Source organism: Hylobates moloch, unplaced genomic scaffold, assembly GCF_009828535.3.
Source record: "Hylobates moloch isolate HMO894 unplaced genomic scaffold, HMol_V3 SCAFFOLD_2, whole genome shotgun sequence".
In the NCBI taxonomy this organism is placed as follows: domain Eukaryota; kingdom Metazoa; phylum Chordata; class Mammalia; order Primates; family Hylobatidae; genus Hylobates; species Hylobates moloch.
In genome coordinates this window covers 136,030,825-136,057,608 of record NW_026652277.1, presented here as the reverse complement: position 1 = coordinate 136,057,608, position 26,784 = coordinate 136,030,825, and the positions used below count along the sequence as shown (strand labels likewise).

Below are 26,784 nucleotides of genomic sequence, written 5' to 3'. Positions count from 1 at the left end.
TATACAGGCATTACATTGCCACAGCCAGTCCATAGGGGAGCATGCAAATATCAAAAATGGACAGTTTGTTGAACTTATTGGTGTAAATTTTTTTTGGTTCGTATTTTCCATTTGCAGTGTTGTCAGAATTAGTGTGCTTTGTTATGTGGCTTAACAATAGAATCCTACCCATGGGGTAAAATCTGTACTGGTAGCTAGCTGGGGACTACTAAATAGTTATAAATCAAAAAGAAACCCAAAACAAACAATACTACACGCTTGTCAAAAGGTTAATAGCACAAGTTAGCAATATCTAAACTAAACATTGAAACAGTTTCATGGGACACGGTGGTGCAAATTTTTCCATTGCTTGGTCACCTGGTCATGTATTTGAGAGTATGTAGATGTGGGAAGGTCTGACCAAGGCAAGCGCTGTCCCCAGTGCAAGTTTTCATTGAGGAAGTGAGAACCACCACTTAATCTCTAGCAGGGTTTAGGAGAATTGTGGTTTGCTCTTACCTGATCAAATTCTATACAAATTGCTAAAGTCTTATTCATTGAGGAGAGATTGGTGGTGGACTTAAAAACTGAAAATTTTGCTGGTGTCTACTGAGGTTATGAAATCTCAGAAACTAAAACAGCTAAAGTTAATGTTGTCCTACTCCCATTTCCCGCCCCATTCCCAAAGGATCAGTGTTTTTTACACAGAAAAGGAATTTGTTCTTTGCAATTTTTTTTTTTTTTTCCTGAAGGGTCAGTCTGGAACTCCTGATCTTGAACAATTATCAACCTTTCTAAATGGAGACAAACCAACACATTGAGGTCACCCAGGGACATGAAAGTCTGAGTACAAGGACACTGAATGATAAAGGGTATACAGCGAATTCATCTTAACATTCACACTTGCTTTCCATACAATGGAGTCAATTAAAATATCCTATAAAATAATTCAGATGGCAACCTTTAGCCATCTGTTGATTGCAAACTTTTTGGAAATTTATATTTTTAAAAAACTCCAGTCTACTGAGTGGACTTGGAGATAATTTCATCCACTTGCTTCTCATAAGACTTTTACTAAGTGTCTACAAATTAATGTCATAAAAATGAATCAAAGACAAAAACATCTGGCTTAAAATAAATACTAAAAATGCAATAAATCAAGCAAATTATTCAAACCAAAAGAATGTAAACACAAAAATAAAACCACAGTCTTTAAAGGTCTTCGGATCTGAATGGACAAAATATTCAGAGAAAGGTATTTAATTGGTTTAAAAGGTAGCAGAGAGAAGATGTTGGCAAAGTTGTTTTGATTTGATAGAGCTTTAACGCTGATATTTTCCCCATGGAAAATAAAACATGTTTCCTAGGGCGCTGAACTGAGATGACCATTACATCCGAATATCAGAGAAGATAATTTTTCTTCTCCATCTCCAAGGGTAGGTCCACTTACCCGTGGGTGCTGACAGACAGTGTGGGATGCTTTTGCCTGCCAGATTTAGGCCTTGTACAGGCACTCTGGGATCAGTCCTTCTACTGTAGTCTGTCCTTTTACTTTCCAGAGACCCCACTGGTGTTTTGCTTTGCTTGCTTGTGTAACATATATTGATTTGAACTGCCCAATGTCTCAAAAACATGTATTTTTTCCCCTATAAACCCTGTAACTCCAATGAGGATCTTTTTGAATGGTATTGAAGTCAGTCAAACTAAAAGAGTACATCACATACTGACACATAGCATCTATTCTAAATAATAGAGGTCTGTGGTGTTTCTTAATTTCCTGTGTTTGAAAAAAGGGCTATTTTAAGGGCAACAGATTAGACTAGTGACATATCACTCAAGGTCTTATCAGGATCCTGCAGTATTCTCTGTGTCCATAAGAATGTCAGGTCGGCCGGGCACGGTGGCCCACGCCTGTAATCCCAGCACTCTGGGAGGCCGAGGAGGGCGGATCACGAGGTCAGGAGATCGAGACCATCCTGGCTAACACGGTGAAACCCTGTCTCTACTAAAAATACAAAAAATTAGCTGGGCGTGGTGGCGGGCGCCTGTGGTCCCAGCTACTCGGGAGGCTGAGGCAGGAGAATGGCGTGAATCCCGGAGGCGGAGGTTGCAGTGAGCCGAGATCATGCCACTGCACTCCAGCCTGGGCGACAGAGTGAGACTGTCTCAGAAAAAAAAAGAAAAAAAAGAATGTCGCGTCAATATATCTGTTATTGAATGGATGCCAAATATGACCAAAATGCCAGACTTTTTCAATGATGACATTGTTACCACTGCAAAGTGGCCAGATCAATTAAGCCATTTTCAAAGACTGCTCCACATCAGCACCTTGACTTTGTTAGGAGGTGGCACAACCAATGATTTTCCACAATAAAGGTAATTTCCATGATGGTGTATTTTTAAAAAGGTGTTACAGAATTAAAAGGGCAGAGGACCATGGCTTTTTCCAGTGCCTTGATTAATTTCCATATTATCACTAAGGAAATCTGGAAAAAAAATAAAAGATAGTTTTTGAAGAGAGGCTACAGGGAGGGGCAGAAAGATTTTATAATTATATATTGTCCTAAACACAAATGATATTATTTCTGGGGGCTCCCAAAAGCCCCAGAAATGGAACAGTCCTTATCCTGTTATTACAGGGAGTTGATTAGCAGAATCACGTGGCACAACAGAAAGGCAATGGCCTGGAGTAATCAGAGATCGAAATATAAAAAGGCTAAAATATTTCTTTTATATCTATTCCCAGAATAGAGAATTATATGGTCAGTTGCCCCTCCCCACAAAGATCACAGCACAAAATACTTATTGAGCAGGCAATCCAACGGTAACAGAGAAAACCATTAACCACCAGGTCCCTAGGATAAGGAAAATTCTCAGGGGTAGAGCTCCTGTGGCATGCATCACTCATAGTCTGTGCAAAAAAAATAAAGTATGACTCTTAAAAAATGAATTGCCATAGAAAAGTGGGGTTTATGTTGACTACATGTGGGTCTGGCAATAGTTTCCATCAGGAGTACAAAACATCCTCCTGAAAGTTGGTGTAATAACAGTAAAATAATAATAATAATACAAATCATAATAACAATAATACTTGCTTTTGATTCAAAAATTTTCACAGTAATGAATGCAGGGGAGTTGTGATCAGGATACACGTTAGCTAGGCATCTTTCCAAGTCAGGTGGATTAGAGCCTGTGTCTCCAGTGATGTTGAGCTTGTTCCTTTCACAAGCTTTCGGAGGATTTGCTACCTTGCAGTCCACCTATGTAAACTGCACCTAGTAAATACCTTTCTCTATGTACAATACAGAGATGATGGGCAAAAACATGGCCAATGAGTTGGCCTCAGTGGGCAGGGCGGGCCTCACCCTAGGCCACACGAACATGAGGCTCCTCTTCGGTCTCCTGGCCCAGGCTGGTGTAGGTGACTGAGGGTTCCACCTGAGCTGTGGTCGGTAAGTCCACAACAGGTCCTGAAGGATTGCGGAACTGCTTATACACTCGGGGGTCCTGGGCTATGTAGGTGGAAGTGGAGGAGTAGAGCACCAGCCCAATGAGGATGGTGAAGAAAGACAGGAGATAAAGTCCTGAAAACTAAAAAAACACAACAGCAAAGTCATTTGACAGCCAGGGCAGAACCACTGACACATTAATGAGGCACAGAGAGACGTGAGCAGAGCTGCTTCCTCTCAGAACAGGCAGCGTGATGAGTTGGCCAATACCCTTGATGGAGAATGAATTTTCTCATCCTAAACTGGCTTGGTCCTATTGATTCCCCTTATCTTTCCTAGACCCTGTGGCTAACACAGAGGAACACTTAGCTAATCATCTCTAAAGTGCCAATCTGAGGATCTGGTATGGTGCGAGAACTAGTTAAGCACAAATTAAAATGCATCAAGTTAAAAGCACAAAATCTCCAGTATCACTCAATAAAAAGTTGGTTGTTTGTGGCATCATTAAACTTAGAGAAATACAGATAACTCCGTTAGGGTTGTAATGAAGCCATAAACAGTGAACCGCTCACTGACAGCTGCATCAGGGCATTCTCGTTTCACCTTAATCCAATTCATACACTATTTGTCTTCCTAGAAGGAATTATTACTGACTTCGGTAAATATCTTTGCAAGATTAGATTATCCTTGGACAGAAAGAAATAGTATAACATTCCATTCCTGTCCCACTAATCTATAAACAAAACCAAGCAGGACTGTATATACAACATTCTGCTTCCTAATCTACTTGCTTGACAATTCATAGAGTTTGCTGGGAGAGGGAGAGAAAATACTGGTTTATACAAGTCACAAGAATTTACATATGTTTTTGGAAAATTATGACTTCTGGACCTTCTTGAATAGTTACACTGGAAGTAGTTACTTCAGTAGTTACTGGGGAAACAGTATGGTAACAATATGAGTATTGCCATTTCTGGTGTTTTGTTCATTCATTCCTTCATTCACTCCTTCATTAAATGAATAGTTCCTCATATGCCTTCTCTATATCAGACATTGAACCATGCACTGGAGACAGAGAAATGAAAAATATATTGATGCCTACCATGTAGGACTTAATTGTCTCAGTGGCTGAACAGGTACAGATAGACGAAAACAACACAATGCACTTACAGCATGCCAAATCTCATTTCAGTCAATAGCTAATATCCCAGTCTTGACCACATCCTGCGTCCATGGGGAAAAATGGATCAATTTTATTGTCCTTAATGCTAATAATACTGAAAGAACTAAAAACTGCTAAAGAGACAAAAATTAATTGGAAGTCAGAAGAAAGGAAAACAGGAAAATGACCCAGAGATTCTATGAAGTAAGTTACAAGGCTATAGTACAAAGCTAAAAGATGGCTCTAACTGTAGTTCAATAATAGGAAAGGGAGTCTTGAAAATGGCTGATAAAAAAAGGTATCCCTGTGGCTAAGTGTCCCTGCTACAGCGTTTTTTTTTCTTCTTTCTTTTTGCAGTAGTGAGGGAGCTAAGACTAAAGATGCTTTTCTGATTTTCTTTCTAGAGCACTCTACACCCTGTCCCTCAATTCCTTTATTTTTCACATTGAAACCATATGATAACCCTACTTCAGATGGATTTATGTACTAGACTCAGCTTGTAGCAGCTTCACTTAATTAACTTGACATAATTCACTTTTTCCAATGAAAATAAATGTGCCTCATTCTTTGATTCATAAATTTGTAAAATAAAATGGTATAAAAAGAAGACCACTAACAGTACAGTCGTGTATGATCTCAGAAAACCTATTTACACTCAAACTCGCTTCCTGAAATTCTATATTCAGGAGCTTCACCCTTTACCTTAAACTTCAGTGAATGAAATAGGTCTGTTCCTAACATTACCATCATTTCAAATATTTTATTAATTACTTTCACTTTCAAAACTCTACCCATACATCTCTAGTTTCAAGCAAAGGGCCTTAGGTGTGAACCTGCCTTTACTGCAGCATATGGAGGTAGAGAGATGAAGAATGAGTGCTTTATAGTTATCACTGCATTCTAACCACCAAGCTGGCTTCAAATCTCAGCTCTACTGCATTCTATCTGCAATTCTGGACACATTTCTTAACCTTTCCAGGTCCAAGCTTCCTTCTCAGTAAAGCACACCTACCATAGGGTGGTTAAAAGATTAAATTAGATAAGGCATGTAGAACACTTATCATAGTTCCTATCTTGCTGTAAACATTCAATTCACATTAGCTTCATTCTTATTATTGTTTTTGTTGTTACTATAGCACTTATTTTATCATGGTAATACTGATATATCTTACAATAATCTGATATAGTCATTGATTAAATTGTCTTTTTTTTTTTTCTTGAGACACGGTTTCACCTCTGTCACCCTAGGCTGGACGCAGTGGCACAATCATGGTTTACCGCAGCATCAATCTTCCAGGATCATGTGATCCTCCCACCTCAGTTTCCCGAGTAGCTGGGACTACAGGCGCCTACCACCATGCATGGCTAATTTTTGTATTTTTTGTAGAGACAAGGATTTTGCCATGTTGCTCAGGCTGGTCTCGAATTCTTGGGCTGAAGCTGTCTGCCTGCCTTGGCCTCCCAAAGTGTTAGGATTACAGGCGTGGGCCATCGCACCTGGCCTAAATTGTCTTTTTTCAATAGTCTCTTGATTATGAGGTTGTGTCTTGTTTGACCAATGTCAAGTACAGAGCCTGGCACCATGTAGACATTTACTAAGTATTATCTGCTATTTGTTTTTTGTTTTTTTTTTATCTTGAATGAATAATGGGGAAATTTCAGACTGAAGAAAGAAACATAATAAAAAATCAGCCTGTACCAGTGGAGTAGTTCAAACTTTTTAGCTTTAAACTAGATAATGCAGTGCCTTTCTAGTATATAAAATGCTCAACAAAAACCCATTAAGAAGGAAGTCATGGTACGAATCTACAATCATTGACTCCAAAAATCATCTTCAAACCTGGGGTCAGTCAGAGGAGTGTGATAGGATGATGAATTGGAAGAGACAAAGAAGAAAGCTAGAGTCTAGAAAGAAGACTCAGGGCTGCTGATCAGTGGATTGGCATAGGAGATGTCATAAACTTGGGGTGGGCAGGATTTGGCAATTGAAATAATGCAGTGGTAGAGACAGGAAAGGATTGGATACAGAGTATCCAGGTAGAAGGATTGGATTCCTCTCCATTTATGATTTTAGACTTGATCAATATGACAAAGACTATACTGTTAAATTTTGTAAAGCTAATGCCTTCGCTATTGTCATGTATTGCTTAAAGGATCATCCCTTTTTTGGACATGGAACCATCAGGTTGAATTCCTTACAGAATTGTTTTCTTGGGACACAGCTTTAGCATAATAACACATAGTTTATTTTTAATGCAGTTCTATTTAACTCATATGGAATTTAGTCAAAAAATAGCTCCAAAGATAGATAGCATGGGATTTTATATGATGGAAGTATCTTGGAAGTCACCCAAGAGGCTTTATTAATAAATGGTAGAGAAAGTTTTCATTTTAAATACAAGTCCAAAAAGACAGCAGTCAAGCAAGCATTATGATTAATCAGGATACATGCTGAATGTTAAAAATGTTGACAGAAAGGTTTGATTTTTTAAAAAATAAAAGTAAAAAAATGTTTTATTTTTCCTTCTTTTTAGAAAGAAAATTGAATCAGGGCTAATAGAATGATCCCCTATTCTGGATGGTGCACTTATCTTGTAGAGCATTCATTTCAAAAACCAATCAACCAGACAAAAATATTGTACAACCTAGGCTACTTAACTTACTAACTGCAAAGAAATACTTATTTCTAGCTCCCCAAGGAAAGACATCAGGAACTTCTCTGGAATGCTACATGAGCACTGAAAGCTGTCTCTGAGTTACAGGTAAGGGAAGCTCAGGCAGAAGGTGGCTGTCTCCACTGGAGAGCAGGGGCTGCTTGCTGTCCAAAGTGTACTTGGAGGTCTTCTCCTTTGCAAACTGTAGCCATCAGAATATGCTGTTTGTTCTGTGCTGCAGACATAGTTTTTCCTGCATTTTATCTAACTGGAAGCTTTAAGAATCTGAGGAAGGATACATCCTGTATTAACATGATCATACTGCAGACACTGCTTATTTTGCTGCTGTCTTTTTCCACCTTCATGAGTCTCTTTGAGAACACAGGTCAGAAGGCACTCACTGTACATACTGAAAATCCCCGAGTGCTGCTTAAAACACTCTGACTGAGACACAAGCTATTATACAGGACGAGGTGGCTTGGAGGACGGATAATAAGCCTGTACAAAGCTCTTTAACTTCCAAACAGAGTTAAATCTAGCTCTTAGAAAGAAAGCTGGCCTGCCAGTTTGATTGCTATTTGGTTGATGTGGCATTCAGCACATCACAGACCAAATTTTCATTTTATTTTTGGCATTTAACTTCTAAGTTGAATTTTAATAAACTAATGACTTCAATGGACCTAAATCTACACAAGTAGAAAACCATGTGATTTGAAAGTCATTTCAAAGTACATTTATAAATACATCAACTAGACTATGTGAAGAAGAGAGCAATGCTTCAAGGGCAACTTTCTTTTTCTAGCTTGACTGAAAATATGGCAGAGGTCAGCAGAGGAGAACGTGAATGTGCGTGATCCCTAGAGAGGCACAAAGTGGACTCTGGGTTTCAGCTCTACTTTTATTGAATGCAGGTACCAACTACTTCTATATGGTGGGCCTTGTTTTTTCCTTTTTCCCTGGGAAGTGTACCTTAAAGAGTCCCTTTAAGCATATGTCTCTGTGTAATACAGTTTTTTAAGGCTCCTAGCCTGGTGTGGAAATGCATGCCTGTAGTCCTAGCCACTCAGGAGGCTGAGGCAGGAGTTTGAGGCTGCAGTGAGCTATGGTCCTGACACTACACTATACCTGGGTAAGCTGTCTCTTAAAAAAAAATACACACACACACACACACACATCTACAGGCCCCTTCTGGTGACCTGATACCATCTGCCTTCTGAAATTGCATTCCTATAATGAATGCTTGTTTTCCTTGAGCACTGTGAGTAGCCTGAGAGAACACTGCCCCTGATGGCTTCTCATGTACCACACATGAGCTAAGGCCAATGCTTTCAAGCCCTCAGATGTTCCCAAGGCTATCTATGTTGAGTGAAGGAAGCAAACACCAAATATTTCACACCATAGCTCAAGGGTGCTATTATTGTTAAACTTCAAAAGACATATTACCTTTTGGGGCTCTATTGGCTATAAGCCTGCCATTGAAACAGATGTACTACTTGGAAACATGATAATGGCAAGAGTTGAAACTGGTCCATGAACTGCATAAAAGCCTGCACAGAAATGAATTCAAGGATATTTCTAAGTGTTATTAGACATGACTTCGGATGAAAAGGTATTTCACATATATGAAGGATATGTGGCCATAAGGTGGCCGTAATAACCATGTCCTTTCTAGTTGTTATTCAGTTTATTATTTTAAAAAGACACAGATGTAATTAAACTTTCCCATATTTTTAACTCTTTGGCAGAAAACATCTATAAGGGTAGAGTCTTGGAATCTGCAAATTTAACAGTTGCTTCAAAATCAATGCAACCATGGGTAAGCAGAAAAATACCTGGCAGTGATTGGTCATTCTCAAGGTTAGGTAGCACAGCCCAGAAAATATGGGTTTCGGAGCTAGTAGGGAGAATTTCCATGTAGAGAGATTGGTCTGTTAATTTCAACAGGCACATTATTCCTGGGAAAAATGAGACTTTTAATTAAGTTTGTGAAAACTGTCCTGCTTACTCTTTGCCATGTAAGACAAAGTGTCCTTTACTTCCCTACTCTGTGAAATAAAATGCACACATGAAAATAAATCAACTTGCACACTAACTATAACTTCTAGATCAAGAAGGAATAAATAAGCCCAATTCTGTTTAAATTGGAAGCAGATTACCAGTTTGGAGGTCCTGGGTACCAGAGTAGTTTTAAAGATCCATCAGTGACTAAATGAAAGTAACATGTGAATTAAGAGTAAATCATTCATTCAATGTAGTGCTGCTATAGTGAAGAATTACTAAAAGGGGAGTCCCACTTTATATGTGAATTAAAGGGTGGACCTTTCAGCAACTATCTTCGAAGAAATGAAGCCAACCCTCTGCGTGTCCTCATAGGGAGGGAGAGGACAATACAGCATTGACAATACAGCTCAACTCTTGGCAGTCCTGTGCTTCTCAGAGGGCTGAGGACCATACCTGGAGCTTGGGTACAATTGCTTGGTGCAGAATGAAAGGATGTTGATCAGTGCTGAGCATGCTGTAAGCTGTGGCCTGTAACGGTAAGATCCTGGGACGAAAAGCTCTGCCAGGTCCTGATCTATTGCCACTGGGCCTGAGCCAATTGCTATTCAGGCCAAGACAACTAGACGAACCTGGCTCCATGGAAAAATCAACACAAACAAGTTGATGCCTGATCTCCTAATTTTGGCTCTGCACTAGACTAACAAGATCATTTTTATTATTATGAAGTGCATTAAAAATGCAGAAGTTCGGCTTCTGGGTTTACTGAACTGGAAATAAATTGCCAGAAGAGACCAGAGCTTTTTCAAATACTTTCAAACTTCTCAATTATTGCTCTGTCTCCTATTCTCATGTCCCTTATTTCTCCTCTTTTTCTTTTTTCTGTTATTTCCCTTTTTGTTAGGAAAAAAAAAAGGACTAAATCTTTCTGGTTAAATATTGTGATATTTTGGTCTTCTAGGTCATTCAATGCAAAATATTAAACATGGGAAAGCTACACAATCTACTGACAAATACCAAAATCAGTTGTCTGTAGAGACGAAGAATAATGACATCCACAAACCCCTGCCTCCCATTCTTTCTCCAATTCGAGAATTTGAATCTCAATTCATGTTAATTTAGTCAGGACAAAAATAAACAAACGAGTGCCTTAGTCAGAATGCCAAATGGATTCTGTATTCATGTCAGAAAACCAAATCATTGCTAAGATTTAAATACTTGGGAAATGATTTATTCTCCAAGCATTGTGTTGTTAAAGCAAAGAGAAGTAGCAACCAGGACCCTTCCCTCTGTGTGCCTACACCATCACCCAGGGCAAGGCTGGGCTCTGAGCTGCAATCCCAGTTTGGTTTATGAGGCCTTCTGTTTAGTTTGCAAAACCAATTCATTTGGCAGTATAATTTGTGCAGCCAATCACATCTAAGGCCAATAAGGGTTCTTTTATAGGCAAATATCTTCCCCTGTGGGTAATTTCACACATGAATACAGCAATCGGGAGCTAAAAATGGATTTCTGCCATTATCTTTTATATGACAAACAGAAACTTTCACTTGGTCTGATAAACTGATAGAAATCCTTGTTCACACAGATTTCTATTTTCTGCATTCCAGTAAAAAAGAGAGGCCATAACAGCCAAGCCAGAAGTGGAACAGAGGGGCTTACTCTCTGGGAGTGTTTAATTATAGGCTCAGTTACAACAAAGGCTGTTCAATGGCTCATTTATGTCACCTTCCCGTGCATCGTTCTTATTATCAGTAGTCAAAAAAACATTACATTTGTGTGGGAGGCACACTGAGCAGTGGCCTTCACTCCGTTTGGACTTTTGCATCACAAGACATCTACTTTCCCTCTGCAAAACACAGAGGTACATGCTGGGCTAGAGCAATTTTGTAAGAGACTGAATTTTAAAGCCAGGGAAAAATACTGAGTTTGTAGAAGTGGTAGTGTAGCAGCTCAACAGACCCCAAAGACTCCTGCCCCATTACAATGGAATCAAGGGGTGGAAATGGAAATGTCATCATTTTCTATTAGCCCTGTTAGCCACTAGCAAAATTTTTGCTTCCTGTCACTGCCACCTTTGCTCTGTTCATCTTAAAATTTTAGGGTCAGAGAGAAGAACACTTCTGCCAGAAGACAGAACAAAGATTCCATGCACTGAAAGTTAAGGCTGCCACCTGGCCATTTTGGGCTCCTCATGCTTCTGAAACAATAGGCAAAGAAGGGAGTTTCTGTTCTGGCTGCGTGGCTGAACTTAATTACCAAGGGGAAACTGGACTATTACTTTACCAGGGAAGTAAGGAAGAGCCTGTCTGGCATATAGGAGGAGATCCTTTAGGGCATCTCTTAGGATTATCATGACCTATGATAAAAGTCAATAGAAACTACAATAAATCAATCCAGGCAGTACTATTAGTGTCCCTGACCCTTCAGAAATGAAGGTTTGGAGTCACTCCACGAGGTAAATAACCATGACCAGTTGAAGGCAAAGGGAACACGGAAATCACAGTGGAAGAACATACCTGCTGCAACCATGTGACCAGTTACAGACACGAGGATTGTAATTGTCATAAATAGTTCTTCCTTGTTATGAACACACTTATGTACGTGTATATATAGCAAATATATTTGTTTTCTTCCTACCCTTGTCTCTTTATTATATAACATAAGATAACATCATATAACATTGACTTTATATCATAATATTAAAGGATATGAAGGAAAAGAGCGAACATCATCATCTAAGGACTTTGCATCTGCTTGTAAGGCAAGGGTTAGTGTGTTTTCCAATTGTATACAGGATAGTCATATCATGTTAGGCAAAAATAGCAGCTTATTATTATTTTCTTTATTTAGATATTAAGTATTATTTAAAGACACGTGTTAATTGATGCCACGTTGAAAAGGGATGGACTTGTGATGGTTAATTTTATGAGTCAACTTGGCTGGGACACAGTATCTAGGTATGGGACCAAACAGATGTTTCTGTGAAGGTATTTTTAAAATGAGATTAACATTTAAGTCAGTAGACTTTGAGTAAAGCAGATGACCTTCCATAATGTGGGTGGGGTGAGCCTCACCCAATCAGTTGAAGGTCTTAAAAAAAAAAAAAGACTGACGGCCCCCCAGGAAGAGGAAATTGTACCTCTGGATTGCCTGCAGACAACTCTTTCCTGGGTTTCTATCCCGCTGGTCTTCCTTGTAGATTTTGGACTTGTCAGCCCTCAGTGGCCTGAACCAATTCCTTAAAATCAATCAATCTCTCTCTCTGAGCACACACACACACACACACACACACAGACACACACATTCCTGTTGATTCTGTTTCTCTGCTGACTAATATAATGACAATCTGTGATGCTAAAGATCTTTGACTCTGATGTAAACTTGTAACAATTTCTCTCTGTGTAAGCTTTAGAAGTGCAATGTTTAATGATATTTTTCAGGGACTATCAAGTGGTGTTTCATGATATGAGCTCTAGAATCAAAATCATGGGATTTACATTCCTGTTTGCCTCTTCCTTGCTGTGTTTTGGATAGGTTCCCTACGTCTCCAAGCCTCAGGCCACTCATCAGTTAACTAAGGACAATAATAGCACCTGCTCTATGGAATCTTTGTGAGCATTGAATGAGATGAGATATAAAACTCTTGGTATAGTGCTTGCCACATACTAAATGTTAAACAAATGTCAGTGATTGTTATCCTTACATCACAAAGAGTAAATTCTAAAGCCAAGATTGGTATAAAAATCTTCCTCAGATGCCTTTCTGAAAAGTTCACCACAAATCAATTTGAATTGCAAATGCATTTATGGAATTGGCTATTTAAAAAAAGAACAGAACAATCAACCCATCTGGAATAGAAGGCATTTTCATCATTGCAAATAATCAACCTCTGGCTTATAGACTCCATGTTTGGACCTGTTCATTTCAAGATTTCTTTTCCTTCTTTCTTTCTTCTTCTCTTCTCTTTTCTTTCTTTCTTGGTTTTTTTTGAGATGAAGTCTTACTGTATTGCCCAAGCTGGAATGCAGTGGCTATGCACAAGTGAGATCATCACACACTATAGCCTCAAACTCCTGTTTTCAAGCAATCCTGCCTCAGCCTCCCAAGTGAGATATTTTTAATAATGCATAATTACATAAGTCACAGGAATCCTCATAATTTTCTATTCTGTTTACATTGTTTATCAATTTTGAGCAACTACTCTGCATTGGCACAAATCATGTTTGAGCACCCATGAGCATATATGAATAACTCTAGCAATTCGCTTTGCTTCCTTGGTGTGGTAGGCTGAAAAATAGTCCACCAAAAGACATCCACATCTTAATCCCTGGAGCCTATACACATTACAATATTTGGAAAAAGAGTGTTTGCAGATGTGATTAAATTGAATCTTGAGATGAGAGATTATCCTTGATGCTGTGGACTAAATTGTGTCTCTCCAAAATTCATATGTTGAAGCCTAACCTCCAATATGGTTGTACTTGGAGACAGGGCCTTTAAGGAAGTAATTAAGGTTAAATGAAATCATAAGGGTGGGACCATGGTCTGATAGGACTGGTGTCCTTTTAAGTAGAGACACCAGAGAGCTTGCTCTCTCTTATTCTAAGAAAACAATATTCAGGAAAGCATAATGAATAGCAACTCTAAATTAGGTATGATAATCTTAGCAAACAAAGCTGCAGTCTACTGCTTCCGAAGTATTTTTGTATACATCATTTCATTTTTAAAACACCAATCCCTCAGAGAAGCATAGAGTACCACGATAAGCATCTTGATGCTAAGGAAGGCGGAGGTGTGAGGAGGTTTAGTAGGTACTAGGAGGTTCAGCAGTGCACTTAGGTCTCAGATCTTGTAGTGACAGCTTACACAGTGCCCGAAGGCCTTGACCCTTGGCCCAATTTTCTTCCCTCTCTCCTAATTACTTTGTTAGCTGCATTACAAAGTAGGAATTCTTTTTGATTCTTCCATTCCCTATACTCAAGCTTCTAAGGGCAATCTATCTTTCTTTTTCATAGGGGAAGGACTCAACTTTAATTCAATTTCTGTTGGAACACCCTTAATGGATTATTGATAAACTCGGAAGCTGTTCTTTTTCAATTTATAGCAATGAACAATCATCAGGAAATACTATCACGGCTGTGGGAAGGAGGAAACCCCTTGACAAAATGAAAAATGAGCTCCCTTGCATCAGTATTGGAATTCTATATTTCTTTCTCTTTCATGTACCCGGTGGTGGCAGGAAAGACAAAAAAATGAAATAAGCGGATGAGTAAGTTATTTGTAAAGAATATTATGAAATGGCAGCTGTCAAAAAAGAAATCATATTATGGGTTTAATGGTTTTTTTTTCTAAATAAGCTGTTTGGTTCCTGATAAACAGTTGCTACCTTCTCCCAAATAGCCTTCAATATTCACCTTTAAATTCCAGAGTATCATGGAGAAGTATGGGCATTGGGCTCAGAGTTTTGGGTTATTCCGTACTAAAACTTTACAATGTCATTATTATTGAATTTTCACAGTACTGTATAGCTCTTGAAATCCATGGGGTAGTAGAAAAAATGTAACTGAGACATTCAATAACATTGCTGGTTTCTTTTTCCTTTTTAAAATTAAACTTTATACCTATTAATATTACAAAAATTCACTTGTCTAATGTCTTAAGACTTGAAAACAAAGTGAACTTTGAGTTATGCTATTATTATATAAACAAATTTTTGTCCTCAAAATCTAGAGGAGTCCCCTAAGTTTGACATTCATGAACCAATATATTCATAGCCATCTATATGTGTCTATGTATTTTTTAGGAAGATGGGCATGGTGAGACATCACCAAGTTATAAAAAGACCTGTAACTTGGAAAGGACTTCTTTGCTGTAAAATTAGCCTCTGTGTATACCGGTCTCTTTTCTCTGGACATATGATTCTGGGAAAAGTTAATTTGATAATATTATTGTTACTTCCTGAAATGGTTTCTCCTGGGGTGCACTATATGTATGAAATCAGTTTAGAATGCTCTCCCTGTCTCCCATGCTTTTCCTTCCCAAATAGTTCACTGTTATTTATAAGCTACTGCTTTAACATTCCTTCTCTCACACATCTTAGCTCAGGGCTACTGGTTTGCATTGGTACCCACTCATTGCTTGTAAGTAATGAAAACCATAAACTATTAAACTGAAGATATTTCACAGCATTGTGTGTATGCTACAGATATCCTTATAACAAAACTAATAGATAAGGCCTTAGATGCCACCAAGAACTCAAATAGGGGGCAGGCACTTCACTTAAAACTGGGTAGAAATAATTACAATTGGCTTTGAAAACAAGTTTGCACATTTGAAGTGCAAAGAAATTTGTAACATTTTGTGTATAGCTTCAACCTTTAAGCAGCTTTATTAATGACACACTTTGTTGAGGAAATGGTTGTTTCCTGGTGCCAAAGACTAAAGAAAAGTTTGCAAGGACAGTTACAGTCTACATCAAGGGTCAGAAAACTAACAAATCTGGCATCTACCTGGTTTTGTGAATAAAGTTTTACTGGAACTCAGCCATGCCCACGGCAGTTGTGTAGTCGTGATGGAGACCATATGGCCTTCAAAGCCTAAAATATTTATAATCTGCACCTTCATGGAAAAGTTTGCTGACTGCTGGTCTACGAATATATCTATATCTGTAGCTACCAATATAGATGCCCAAACATTGTATGTGATAATGACTAATTTCACAATTTAATGTGGGATGATATGAAAAATTATTCTAAATATTAGCTATAATATTAAAATTTATTTTTTTCTACAAATAAATTTCTTACCAAATGTTCAGCCTTTAATGTGAGTTCCATTCCTCCACACCCCACTTACACTGCATACAGTTACGATGGTATTGAACTGATTTTCTGATTTCCATGTTCCCTTGAGATGTTCCCTAAGCAATCTATCAATTCAATCAAAGAATGAATCACAACAGTGGCTCACTATTGTGTGGGATCTGAATTTTTGTTTTTCAGCTGGTTTCATCAACTTGAGACATAGAGTTGACACGGATGAAAAGCTTTCTGGCTTCCAACGTGAAAATTTCTAGATAATGTTCAGCCTAGAAAGTGGAAGATTAAACTTCAATGTTTCCTGTGAAAATAAACCTTTCATTAAAAAAAAAATTACCAAACACCTACTGTGCCAGGCTCTGCAGTAAGCACCAGAGACACAGCGCCCAGCAGAGAAGGAGCCCTATGAGGTCTCTGTCATCCTGAAACTTAGTCCTGACCTCCAACATAAAGCCAGTCCTTTCATTTAAAGATGGAATTAGTTGGAACACAAAGGAAAGACCAGTATAATTCATAACTATGGAAACCTCCACAGAGCAATGGGACACAGCTACACTCCTGCACCTGGAATGGCTGGTTTCATGAGCATCCAGAAGGAACCGGGTGTGAAACTGGTCACCAACATGTACATTCTAATTAAATTGAGTCACATTGCTAAAGCTTAGGCCTCACAGAATGGTTATAATATATTTATTTAAAAAATAAAACTCTATTCTAAAATAATTCAAATGAGAAGGAAACTAGGCATATAAGTTAGTACTTAGCAATCTAATGAGTGAAGAGTTCTTAAATATAAAAATAGTCAAAACAGAAACAATAAAAAACTTAGATTTTTTTGTTCATATTTGTCAATTAAAACTGATCATAAACCATTTTAATCTTCTAACCAGTGTCTGTTATAATTTTGTCCATTTTCTCAATGGCAGAGATTCCTATTTAGAGTTCCTTCTTATTCAAGGGGATTGCTAGCTTTGTTTTCAAACTGAAAATAACTTTATTGTCTTGTGATTATAAAAGTAAAAGTAACAAATGTTCATATAGTGTTTTAGCAATACATAATTTATGCGATACTTAAAAGTGTGAAGAACATGAAATATAAGCATAGTCATCACTCAGTATCCATGGGGAATTGGTTCCAGAATCTTTCTTGGATACCAAAATCTGTAGATGCTTAAGTCCCTCATATAAAATGCTGTAGTATTTGCATATGACTTCCTGTATACTTTAAATCAGCTCTAGATTACATATAATACCCACTACAGTATACCCACTACAATACAGATGCTATGTAAATAGTTGTTATTTTGTAATCTTTAGGGAATAATGACAAGAAAAAAAATGGTCTGTATAAGGTTCAGTACAGATGTAATTTTTTCCCCTTAATTATTTTCAATCCATAGTTGGTTGAATCCATGGATGTGGAACCCATGGATACAGAGGGCTGATTGTGCTAACAATTCTACCAGCCTTAATATCAGCATTATTTGTTGAATATTCACTGTGCTGGATATTGCAGTAAATGATTTACATGTACTATTTCATTTATGCCTCACAATTAATCTTATGGGAGAGATACTATTATGACCCCCTTTGGTGGGAAAACTATAGTTTAGAGATGTAACTTTTGCACAAGGCTGTGTAACTGGTTGTTTCAGGGATCCTTAACCAGGGGTCCCTGTATAGAATTCATGGGGTCTGTGAGCCTGGATGAGAAACCTGGACCCTTATTTTCACTGACCTCTAACTGACATTTAGCAATTCTTCAATTACAAATGTAGGCATTGAGCTTCAGTGCTATTAGAAGCACTTTCGCCTTTTCCACCAACATAAATCATACACAGTGTATATTTTTACTTTGCACTGCAATCGCTGCAGATCTCTCCAAATATCTCTTATGCTCATCACTGTTTTGAAATGACAGTAGTTAATAGATCTGCTTCTAGATCTTGTGATTTGTATATTACTATATCATCACATTTTGAAATACTCCGATAATGTTATTTTAATATAGTTGGTTTTGCAATCCCATATATTTTATTTTAGACATTTTAAAACATTATTAAAACAGATCTCTAGGCTTCATCTGACTGCCAAACTGAGCCATGGCACAACAAATTAATGGATCCACTGGTAGGAAGTGGAGCTGGAATTCACAGCTGGGCTGTAACAACTCATGACAACGCTGCCATTCTGCCTGCCCTTGGAAACGTTTACATTTTCATAAACATCTTTTCAGATTTGTCTCTATGGACACAAACCCTTGCTTAAATGTTTATATATGAAAGTATGCATGCGACTATGCCAATAAAAGTTTTATTGTTTGTTTTTGAGATAGGGTCTCACTGTTTGCCTAGGCTGGTGTGCAGTGGTGTCATCATGGCTCACTGCAGCCTCAACCCCCCAGGCTGTAGTGATCCTCCCACCTTAGCATCCTGAGTATCTGGGACCACACGTAAATGCCACCATGCCTGGCTAATTTAAAAAATATATATGTTTGTAGAGATGAGGTGTCCCTATGTTGCCCAGGCTGTTCTCAAACTCCTAGGCTCAAGCAATTTTCCCACCTTGGCCTCCCAATGTGCTGGGATTACGGGCATGAGCCACCATGCCCAGCCCAATAAAAGTATTTCTGAGTAAAGATGTCAGAGGAGAGCAGTGCTTAACGGAATGAACTCTAAAGTCAAAACCAGCCAAATTTTTGGTAGCAACCAAATAAGAAAAGGGATACAATCATATGGCATAAATTTGAAAAGTTAGTCAAGGGAGAGTCTAGGAGATTCCAGCATGACTCAGCATTGTTGCTAACACAGCATTACCTACCAGAAGTCATTCAGAGGAAAGAAGTGGAGTTGGCTGACTCTGGAGATTAATAGAGAACTTTGCAATTCGGAGAGAACTGATTGAAGTGGTGTTTGGGTGAACTCAGGAAACAGTCAAGAAACTATTATCAGGAATAGAAACCATTATGTACTTCCTAAGATTCTTGGGGAGGTAGAGAGTCATTGGGGCTTGCCATTATCTGGGGATTTGTGGTGGACTAGAGGAGCAGTTGAACTCCTCTAGTTCAAGGGGAAATAAGGTCACAAGGGGGTTGTACTCCTGAGAGTGGGATGGGTCATAGGTCAAGATGACCTATGAATGTAAAGACATTAGAGATGTTGTCAGACAAAGAGAACGCTGAGATATAATACTCGTGAGCTCTATTTTTGAAAAGTAAGTTACACAACTCCTAAAATGATAAAATCCAGTGACTCACGATATTGAAAAAGGACTGGCTGTGTATTAGTCCATTTGCATTGCTTTAAAGGAATATCTGAGACTGGATAATTTATAATTATAAATAAAAGTGGTTTATTTTGGCTTGTGGTTCTGTAGGCTGTATAAGCATGGTACCAGCATTTGCTTTGCTTCTGGTAGGGGCCTCAGGAAATTTACAATCTTGGCAGAAGGTGAAGGAGGCGCAGGCATGTCATATGATGAGAGTGGGAGCAAGAGAGCAGGGAGGAAGTCCCAGACTCTTTTAAACAACCAGATCTCATGTGAACTCATAGAGCATGCAGTCATTACCAAGAAGATGGCACCAAGCCATTCACGAGGAATCTTCCCTCATGACCCAAACACCTCCCACAAGGCCCCACCTCCAACATTGCAGATTACATTTCAACATGAGATTTTGAGGGAACAAACATCCAAACCATATCAGGGTGCAGTGCTCAACTCAAAAAAAAAAAAAAATATATATATATATATATATATTTCTGACAAAAAAATGCAACCTAGGATAGAGTTATCCTTTGAATTTAAAGAGTAGACATGTTTTCAAAGAAGTAAAGGCTTAGGAATGCAACCCCTGTGAACATTTCCCGGTAGATTCACTGCTAACCCAGTGGCACTTCTGCAGTGAATCAGGACACTTGACAACCATCTGCTTTCGCATCATAGGGAACATATTCTCTACAAATGGTCAAATTGCACTATGCACAGCCTGTACAACGATATATAGCTGTATTGCCTCCTGACAATACCAGTAGTGATGAAATCCAGCCTCCTAAGGGATTAATCAAAATAAATTCAGAAAAGAAGAACCTATATTTCAGAGACTGGTGGTACAGCAAATGTAGTAAGTGTGGAAATATGGTTTAAAAACCATAGGGATTATATTTACAGAAGTTAACTATTAAAATATTGATAATATAAAAACAATACAGTAAAAGTCAGGAAATGAGGGAAGACAATGTTAATCATCTTTCATGGAAGAGAGTAAATCACAACTCTTAACACTTTAAATATAGAGTTGAAAAAAAGTCTTCAGTCCTTGGTGGCCCCTAGAGATGTGTAGAGTAGTGGTTCTGCTTCAGCCTTTAATGTTCGAGCCACTCTTTGTTTTACATCTTCGCAAACGGATACTCTGATTTCTATGAGCTTGGTTTATTAACATTCTGGTCCATGGAAGATGGATCCACACAGGTCTGCTGACAAAATTAGGTAACTGAATGGGCAAGATTGTTGCCATTCAATCTTGTGAATGTGTCTGAACGTCTGGGCTGTTCACTTTGGTGACAAACACATCCCAGACGTTGTCCTGGGAGACAACTAGCTGTTTTTTTCCTGGCTATGCCCCAATCCAATCACTATCCTTTCCATTTGAAACTTCTGCAGTACCTCTAGCCTGTTCAATCTTTCCTCACAGCTTATCATGATGACGTGAGCACAAAATATTTGTTTTGTGATGTGGAGTTCATGAATAGATTTATGTACAAGGAACTTTGGCTTCTGGATATAACTCTGGGCTTGCCTCACCATTTATTCCCAACTTCTCTAATCCTTCTCATATTTCTGGGAAATGGAAATTGCTAGTGTAGCAGAGACCAGCTACTTGTTCACTAAACTTATTTTCTTTTCTTCCTGCATAGCTTGACTACATTTCCCAGCCTCCCTTGCAGTTATTAGGTGTGGCCATGTGACTGAGCTTTGGCCAAGAGAATGGGAGGGGCTATAGACACACCACTCTAAACACAGCCATAAAAGTCTCCAGGCTGTCTAAGAAGGAGTCCTACAGAGGACTCCAAGTGCCTAGCCCAGGCATGGGCAGACTTCTTAAAGAGCTAGATAGTAGTAACTATTTTGGGCTTATGGATCATATACTCTGTCACAACTACTCAACACTGCCATTGTAGCACAAAAGCAGCCATGGATAATATGTGAAGAAATGGGCATGGCTCTGCTCCAACAGAACTTTATTTACTAAAACAGGGGGTGGCTCACAGGTTAGGGTTTTCTGACTCCTGCTCTAGAGGATGGCAGAGCCACAAAATGGAAGGCACCTGGGTTCCTGAATGGCTGCATGGAAATGCATCCCTTCCCCACTGCTAGAAGCTAGCAACACTTATCCTAACCTATTCAGCAAGACAAAGCCTTAAAAGGGGCTGTACTGTTACAGTGCAGGGGAAAGCCAAAGTCAAACGCTCATTGCTCTTTCACCTTGGTATTCCATGTGAAATGCTTTGGGCTTCAGAGACGCCAGTTTCTCTAATTCTCTTCTCACCAGCAATACTTTAAAAAGTATTGTAGAGTCATAAAAGGCTAAGTATTAGTTTTTAAATCTCCTATTTCTAATTACATTTGGGCACTATGAGCTTAGCATCCATAGCCTTTTAAGATGTCATTTTTACATACAAGAAACCTAACAGGCTACTTATGAGGGCATTTTAAAAAATAAGAAGTGAAGTATTGCTTTTATTATGCTCATCAGCTGCCACAGGTTGAGGCTGCCTGCCCTAGTTTTCAAGTGCAGTGACATTACTGAGATTGCTCACTGCCACAGAGGATCAACAGGGTTGCTTGGCTCAGGATTCTGATTCATGTCTAATGAAAGATTCCACTCTTAATGAAAGTTTCCAGTCTCTGTAAACTCTCTGGCATCGGGACTCAGATGTTAAGGATAGTTGAAATTGCTGTCTACTAAAGTTTTAGTGTTTTGGAACCTTATCCTTTGCATTAATCTGCCTGGTGATTTTTGGTGTTTCTATCATCTTCACTTATAAATAAAAAGTTATGCACCAAAACAGTGGCTGGTACATAACAGGTACAGAATAAATAAATAGTGCCTGGGTATCATTCTTTTAAATTTAATACATAATAATATATTATTATAATGACCTCAGGTCCAGAGTTATTTAACTTTGCTTGCCAAATCTCTTATAACAACCACCACAACAAAACAGTAAGAGAAGCTGGCACATGTGGGATATAATTTTAGGAGCTGATGGGGAGGGTCAGGGTGGACCGTGGAGCTCTACACCTGTCCTCATGGGATGTCACCTGCATTGTCAGCACAGGCTGCTGACATTTAAAAACTTTTCTGATTATTTTGTAACTCAAAGCAATTATTTAAAAATTATCTGGTATAAATATGAGACTAAGACATACAGAATGTTTTCTAATGAAAACATGCACATGAAATCCTACAAAATTCACATTAATCACATTACCCAGAATAGTTGGAGTTGCCTTTTGGATAAATGATTTTGAAATCTGTCCCTTTTTTTTTTTTAGTAATTATTTGTACGATAAAAACACTCCTGATGCAAGAATAGTTTTATGGAGCCCATACCTTCCTAAGATATTCTTCAAATAGGATGACCTGTGGCTTCAGGCTGTTCAGCATGGAGAGCCATATAAACCAATGGACCAAGTGAAGTGTTTAAAGGGCACTTGGAGAGTACTTATGATGTTCATTTTTGTCTATTAGTTTCTAATTTGTTTTAATAAAGTTACAAAAATAATATGTTCTCAGGAAATTACTCTCAACTTTATTACAACAATTTTGTGGCAATATTAAGCCTTGACATGTTAATAGTAAATGTGTGAAATAAGCCATCGTCATTTAAATGTCAGGCAAAAAGGAATTTTCTGTATATTTCATGTCAGCTGCTATTTTCCTGAAGAATGTTCAGCACACGATGGAATACAGTGAAAGAATTGTTTGGCATTTTACTTTAACAACCCTCAGATATTTTGTATTTCTGGTTGTCACCTAAAAATTCGATGGTAAGCAATAAAGGAATCAAAGAATTCAGTAGAAAATGGCTAATACAATGTTTTCTACATTTTTATGCATGAGACCCCAGGCTTGCCTTTTCAAACAGGAAAAAAGTTGGAGAGAACTCATACAAAACTGTTAAGCACTACATCTAGTTACAAAATCATAAAATAAGGTTAATAGTCCAGAACTGTAATGAGATAGGAATTACTAATCCTGAAACATATTTTTAAGCAGAGAACTGTATCACTGCTGGTCACCTTTTATACATTATCTAACTTAATCCCCTCTAAAGCTCCATAAGGCAAATCTCATCACCTTGAAGTTTAGAGAGAATAAGTAACTGGCCCAAATAATTTAAAGCATACACAGAAGCCAGTTTAAATCTAGGCTCCTTGGACTCTGAAGTCCATGCTCTTTTGGCCACACCATGCTGCTTAATTCACACTTTACATGGCAGATGTTGAAATAGTTTTCCCACTCCAATTTATTCTCTCTCCACATGACTCAGTGTTTTCTTTATTAAAATCACATACTAGCAAGCTACCTGAACTACTTTAAAACTCAGTTAGGAAATTCAACAGAGCATAGTGTCTGTAGGCAGAGAATGTGACATCATTGCCCTGACACAGCTTCTGAACCACATGTCCACACATCCCAGCTGGCCTGGCTTCTAGTCAGTATACTCGTTTTGTCCTGGTAGAATTATTACTAGTCCCGTTGGGGTAGGCAAAATAATAATCCCCCAAAGATGTTCACACCCTAGTCCCTGAAACCTGTGAATATGTTACTTTATGAGGTAAGAGGGACTTTGCAGATGTGGATTTTGAGGTGAGGATATTATCCGGAATTATCTGGGTGGGCTGAATGTAATAGCAGGTCCAAAAGAGGGAAGCAGGCATGGTAGAGTCTGATTTGAAGATGCCACACTGCTGGCTTTGAAGATGGAGGAAGGGACCATGAGCCAAGAAATGCAGGTGGCCTCTAGAAGCTGGAAAGGGTAAGGAGATGGATTCTCCCCTAGAGCCTCCAGAACCAACATACCTCTGCTAATACTTGATTTTAGCCCAAATAGGCTTCTGACTTTCAGAACTGTGATATAGTAAATTTGGGTTATTTTTTGAGCCACTAAATTTGTGGTAATTTGTTACAGCAGTGATAGGAAACTAACACCCTTTCAATTTCAACAGTGTCTTGTTTGTACAATACTTACAAGATGATAGACCTGAGACCAAGCTCTGACCTTGAAAAGCCAGCACACCCTCCAATGGAAAAGCCTCCATGTCAGTCTCTTCCTGGGCTTGGTTTCGGGGGTCTCAGGCCCAGTCAAGCTCATTTCCTGTGCTTTCTGTGGATGACTATAGATTTACTGCTCTGGATTCAATAATGTCAGGTAATAAAGAATAGAAATACATAACCATTTCTCAAAGTCTTGTAAGATTTAGAGTTTGCAGAAGCACTGTGTCTTTCAGATAGATGAATTTAGAATTAGGTCATTTGCTTCCCAGGAACATGGGGCTTTACTGTCCAGTCAGCACAGCAGTCAGCACAAGAGGCAGAGCTGTTGCAGACAGCGGAATGATGGGAGGGAAAAGAAATGGATTTTTTCCAAGAGTGGAAAGTGGAAAAAAAAAACAAACAAACCCAAATAATCAATGTTAGGCAGGCGAGCTTCATGTAGTCATTTAGTTCTGCATGGATAAGCAACATCTGTGGAAAACTAGCCCTCCCCTCCAACATGCAGATATTTATAACCAGACCAGAAAGCTGCTTAAAGACATCATCATTAAGTTAAAGAATAATCTGTAATTGTAGACCATAGTAAAACCAAGTGAGCTCTCAGAGGTTACTAGGTCAGTGGTCCAATCCTCAGCACAGAAGCTGAGGCCCCTCGGTACTCTCTCACATCAGTGTCCTGCTTCCTCTGGCCATGGAAACTCCTGCTTCCCAAGACAGTCTATTGCACTTTCAGCTACTTGTTAACAATGTGTCTTTATATTTAGCAATAAGGTCGTAACCTTCACCCTTTGGTCCCAGTTCTACCTGCTTGCAGCCATGTATAGTAAGTCTGAACCAGGGGTCTAACACTGGCTGCACCCTGGAATCACCTGGGGAGCCTTTAAACCTCTGATGCTTGGGTGCTTAGAATCGGTGAGAGGGGGACCCAAGCATCAGTATTTTATTTATTTATTATTTAGTTTTTGAGATGGAGTCTCACTCTGTTGCCCAGGCTGGAGGGCAGTGGCATGCTCTCGGCTCACTGCAACCTCCGCCTCCCGGGTTCAAGCAATTCTCCTGCCTCAGCCTTCCGACTAGCTGGGATTACAGGCCCCTGCCACCATGCCCAGCTAATTTTTGTATTTTTAGTAGAGATGGAGTTTCACAATGTTGGCCAGGCTGGTCTTGAACTCCTGACCTTAGGTGAGCCACCTGCCTTGGCCTCCCAAAGTGCTGGGATTTCAGGCATGCACCACCATGCCCAGCCACATCAGTATTTTTTAAACTCTTCAATTTACGTTTACTGACTAAACTCTTTTCCACACAACATTTCATTTAGTTTAAAGATGCCTCTCCTGAAGGCTGTGATTTCCAACTACCCCTTTAGAGCAATGCCAGGCAATTAGCAGTTATTACTCGCAGCCCAGGAGAGGAGATGTATATGGAAGCCACCAGGGAACACCTGGCAGCTCAAAGGCAGCGGCGGCTTTTACTTGGTTCCTTTCATGTTTATACAGGTTCAACCAAATAGATAAATTTAAAATGTGATCAAAATTTAAAACTTTAGTGTTTTAAAAGACATTAGCAAGAAAGTAAAAAGACAATCACAGAATGGGAAAAATATTTACAAACCATATATCTGATGAGTCTGGTATCTAGAATATCTGAATAACTATTATAGCCCAATAATAAAAAGACAAGTGACCAATTTAAAAATGGGAAAGGATTTAAATACTTTTTCCCCAGAATAGACTTTTTTCATGTACCTTCCCAAAGATATTATATATATACACACAGCTTTTCCCAAATTTATTATATATGTGTGTGTGTGTGTGTCTGTGTGTGTGTGTGTGTGTGTGTGTGTGTGTGTATATACACACGATACAGCTGCTTCTCCCACTCCCATACCATCACCATAACCATTTTTGAATGTTACAAAATTTACCAAGAATTTTGCATTGGCCATAATTTGCTCATAATGATAAAAGTAACTTCAATAAATGTTATTTAAAAGTCAATTTTCTGGCTGGGAATGGTGGCTCATGTCTGTAATCCCAGCACTTTGGGAGGCCAAGGTGGGTGGATCATGAGGTCAGGAGTTTGAGACCAGGCTGGCCAACATAGTAAAACCCCGTCTCTACTAAAAATACAAAAATTAGCTGGGCATGGTGGCACTTGCCTGTAGTCCCAGCTACTTGGGAGGCTGAGGCAGGAGAATTGCTTGAACCTGGTAGGTGGAGGTTGTGGTGAGCCGAGATCACGCCACTGCACTCCAGTCTGGGCAACAGAGTGAGACTCTGTCTCAAAAAAAAAAAAAAAAAAGTCGATTTTCTGAGATAGCCCATCTGGCTGTGGTGGGAAACCTGGGGGCCTCTTAGTGCTACCCTTCTCCCTGTTCTGGCTCTCCACTTGCAGACCCCAAGGCCAATGTTAGAGACAGGGAAGTAGGGCCCTGAGGATG

At 38.9% G+C, this 26,784-nt stretch overlaps 1 protein-coding gene across 5 annotated transcripts in view; it reads right to left on the bottom strand.

The window, feature by feature from the left end:
• The window catches only part of SLC35F1 (solute carrier family 35 member F1), a 439,352-nt gene that overhangs the window by 17,808 nt on the left and 394,760 nt on the right, over positions 1 to 26,784 (bottom strand). For 3 of the 5 annotated variants that reach the window (XM_032157738.2, XM_058435516.1, XM_058435515.1), the window contains one exon: positions 2,702 to 3,570. The exons of 1 other annotated variant lie outside the window; for it this stretch is intronic. In XM_032157738.2, coding sequence (XP_032013629.1) covers positions 3,346 to 3,570 — 225 coding nt within the window. In that variant the 3' untranslated portion in view covers positions 2,702 to 3,345. Of the gene's footprint in view, positions 1 to 1,523; positions 2,466 to 2,701; positions 3,571 to 26,784 lie in introns of those variants that run through there. One more of the 5 variants, XM_058435514.1, reaches the window with a different exon arrangement.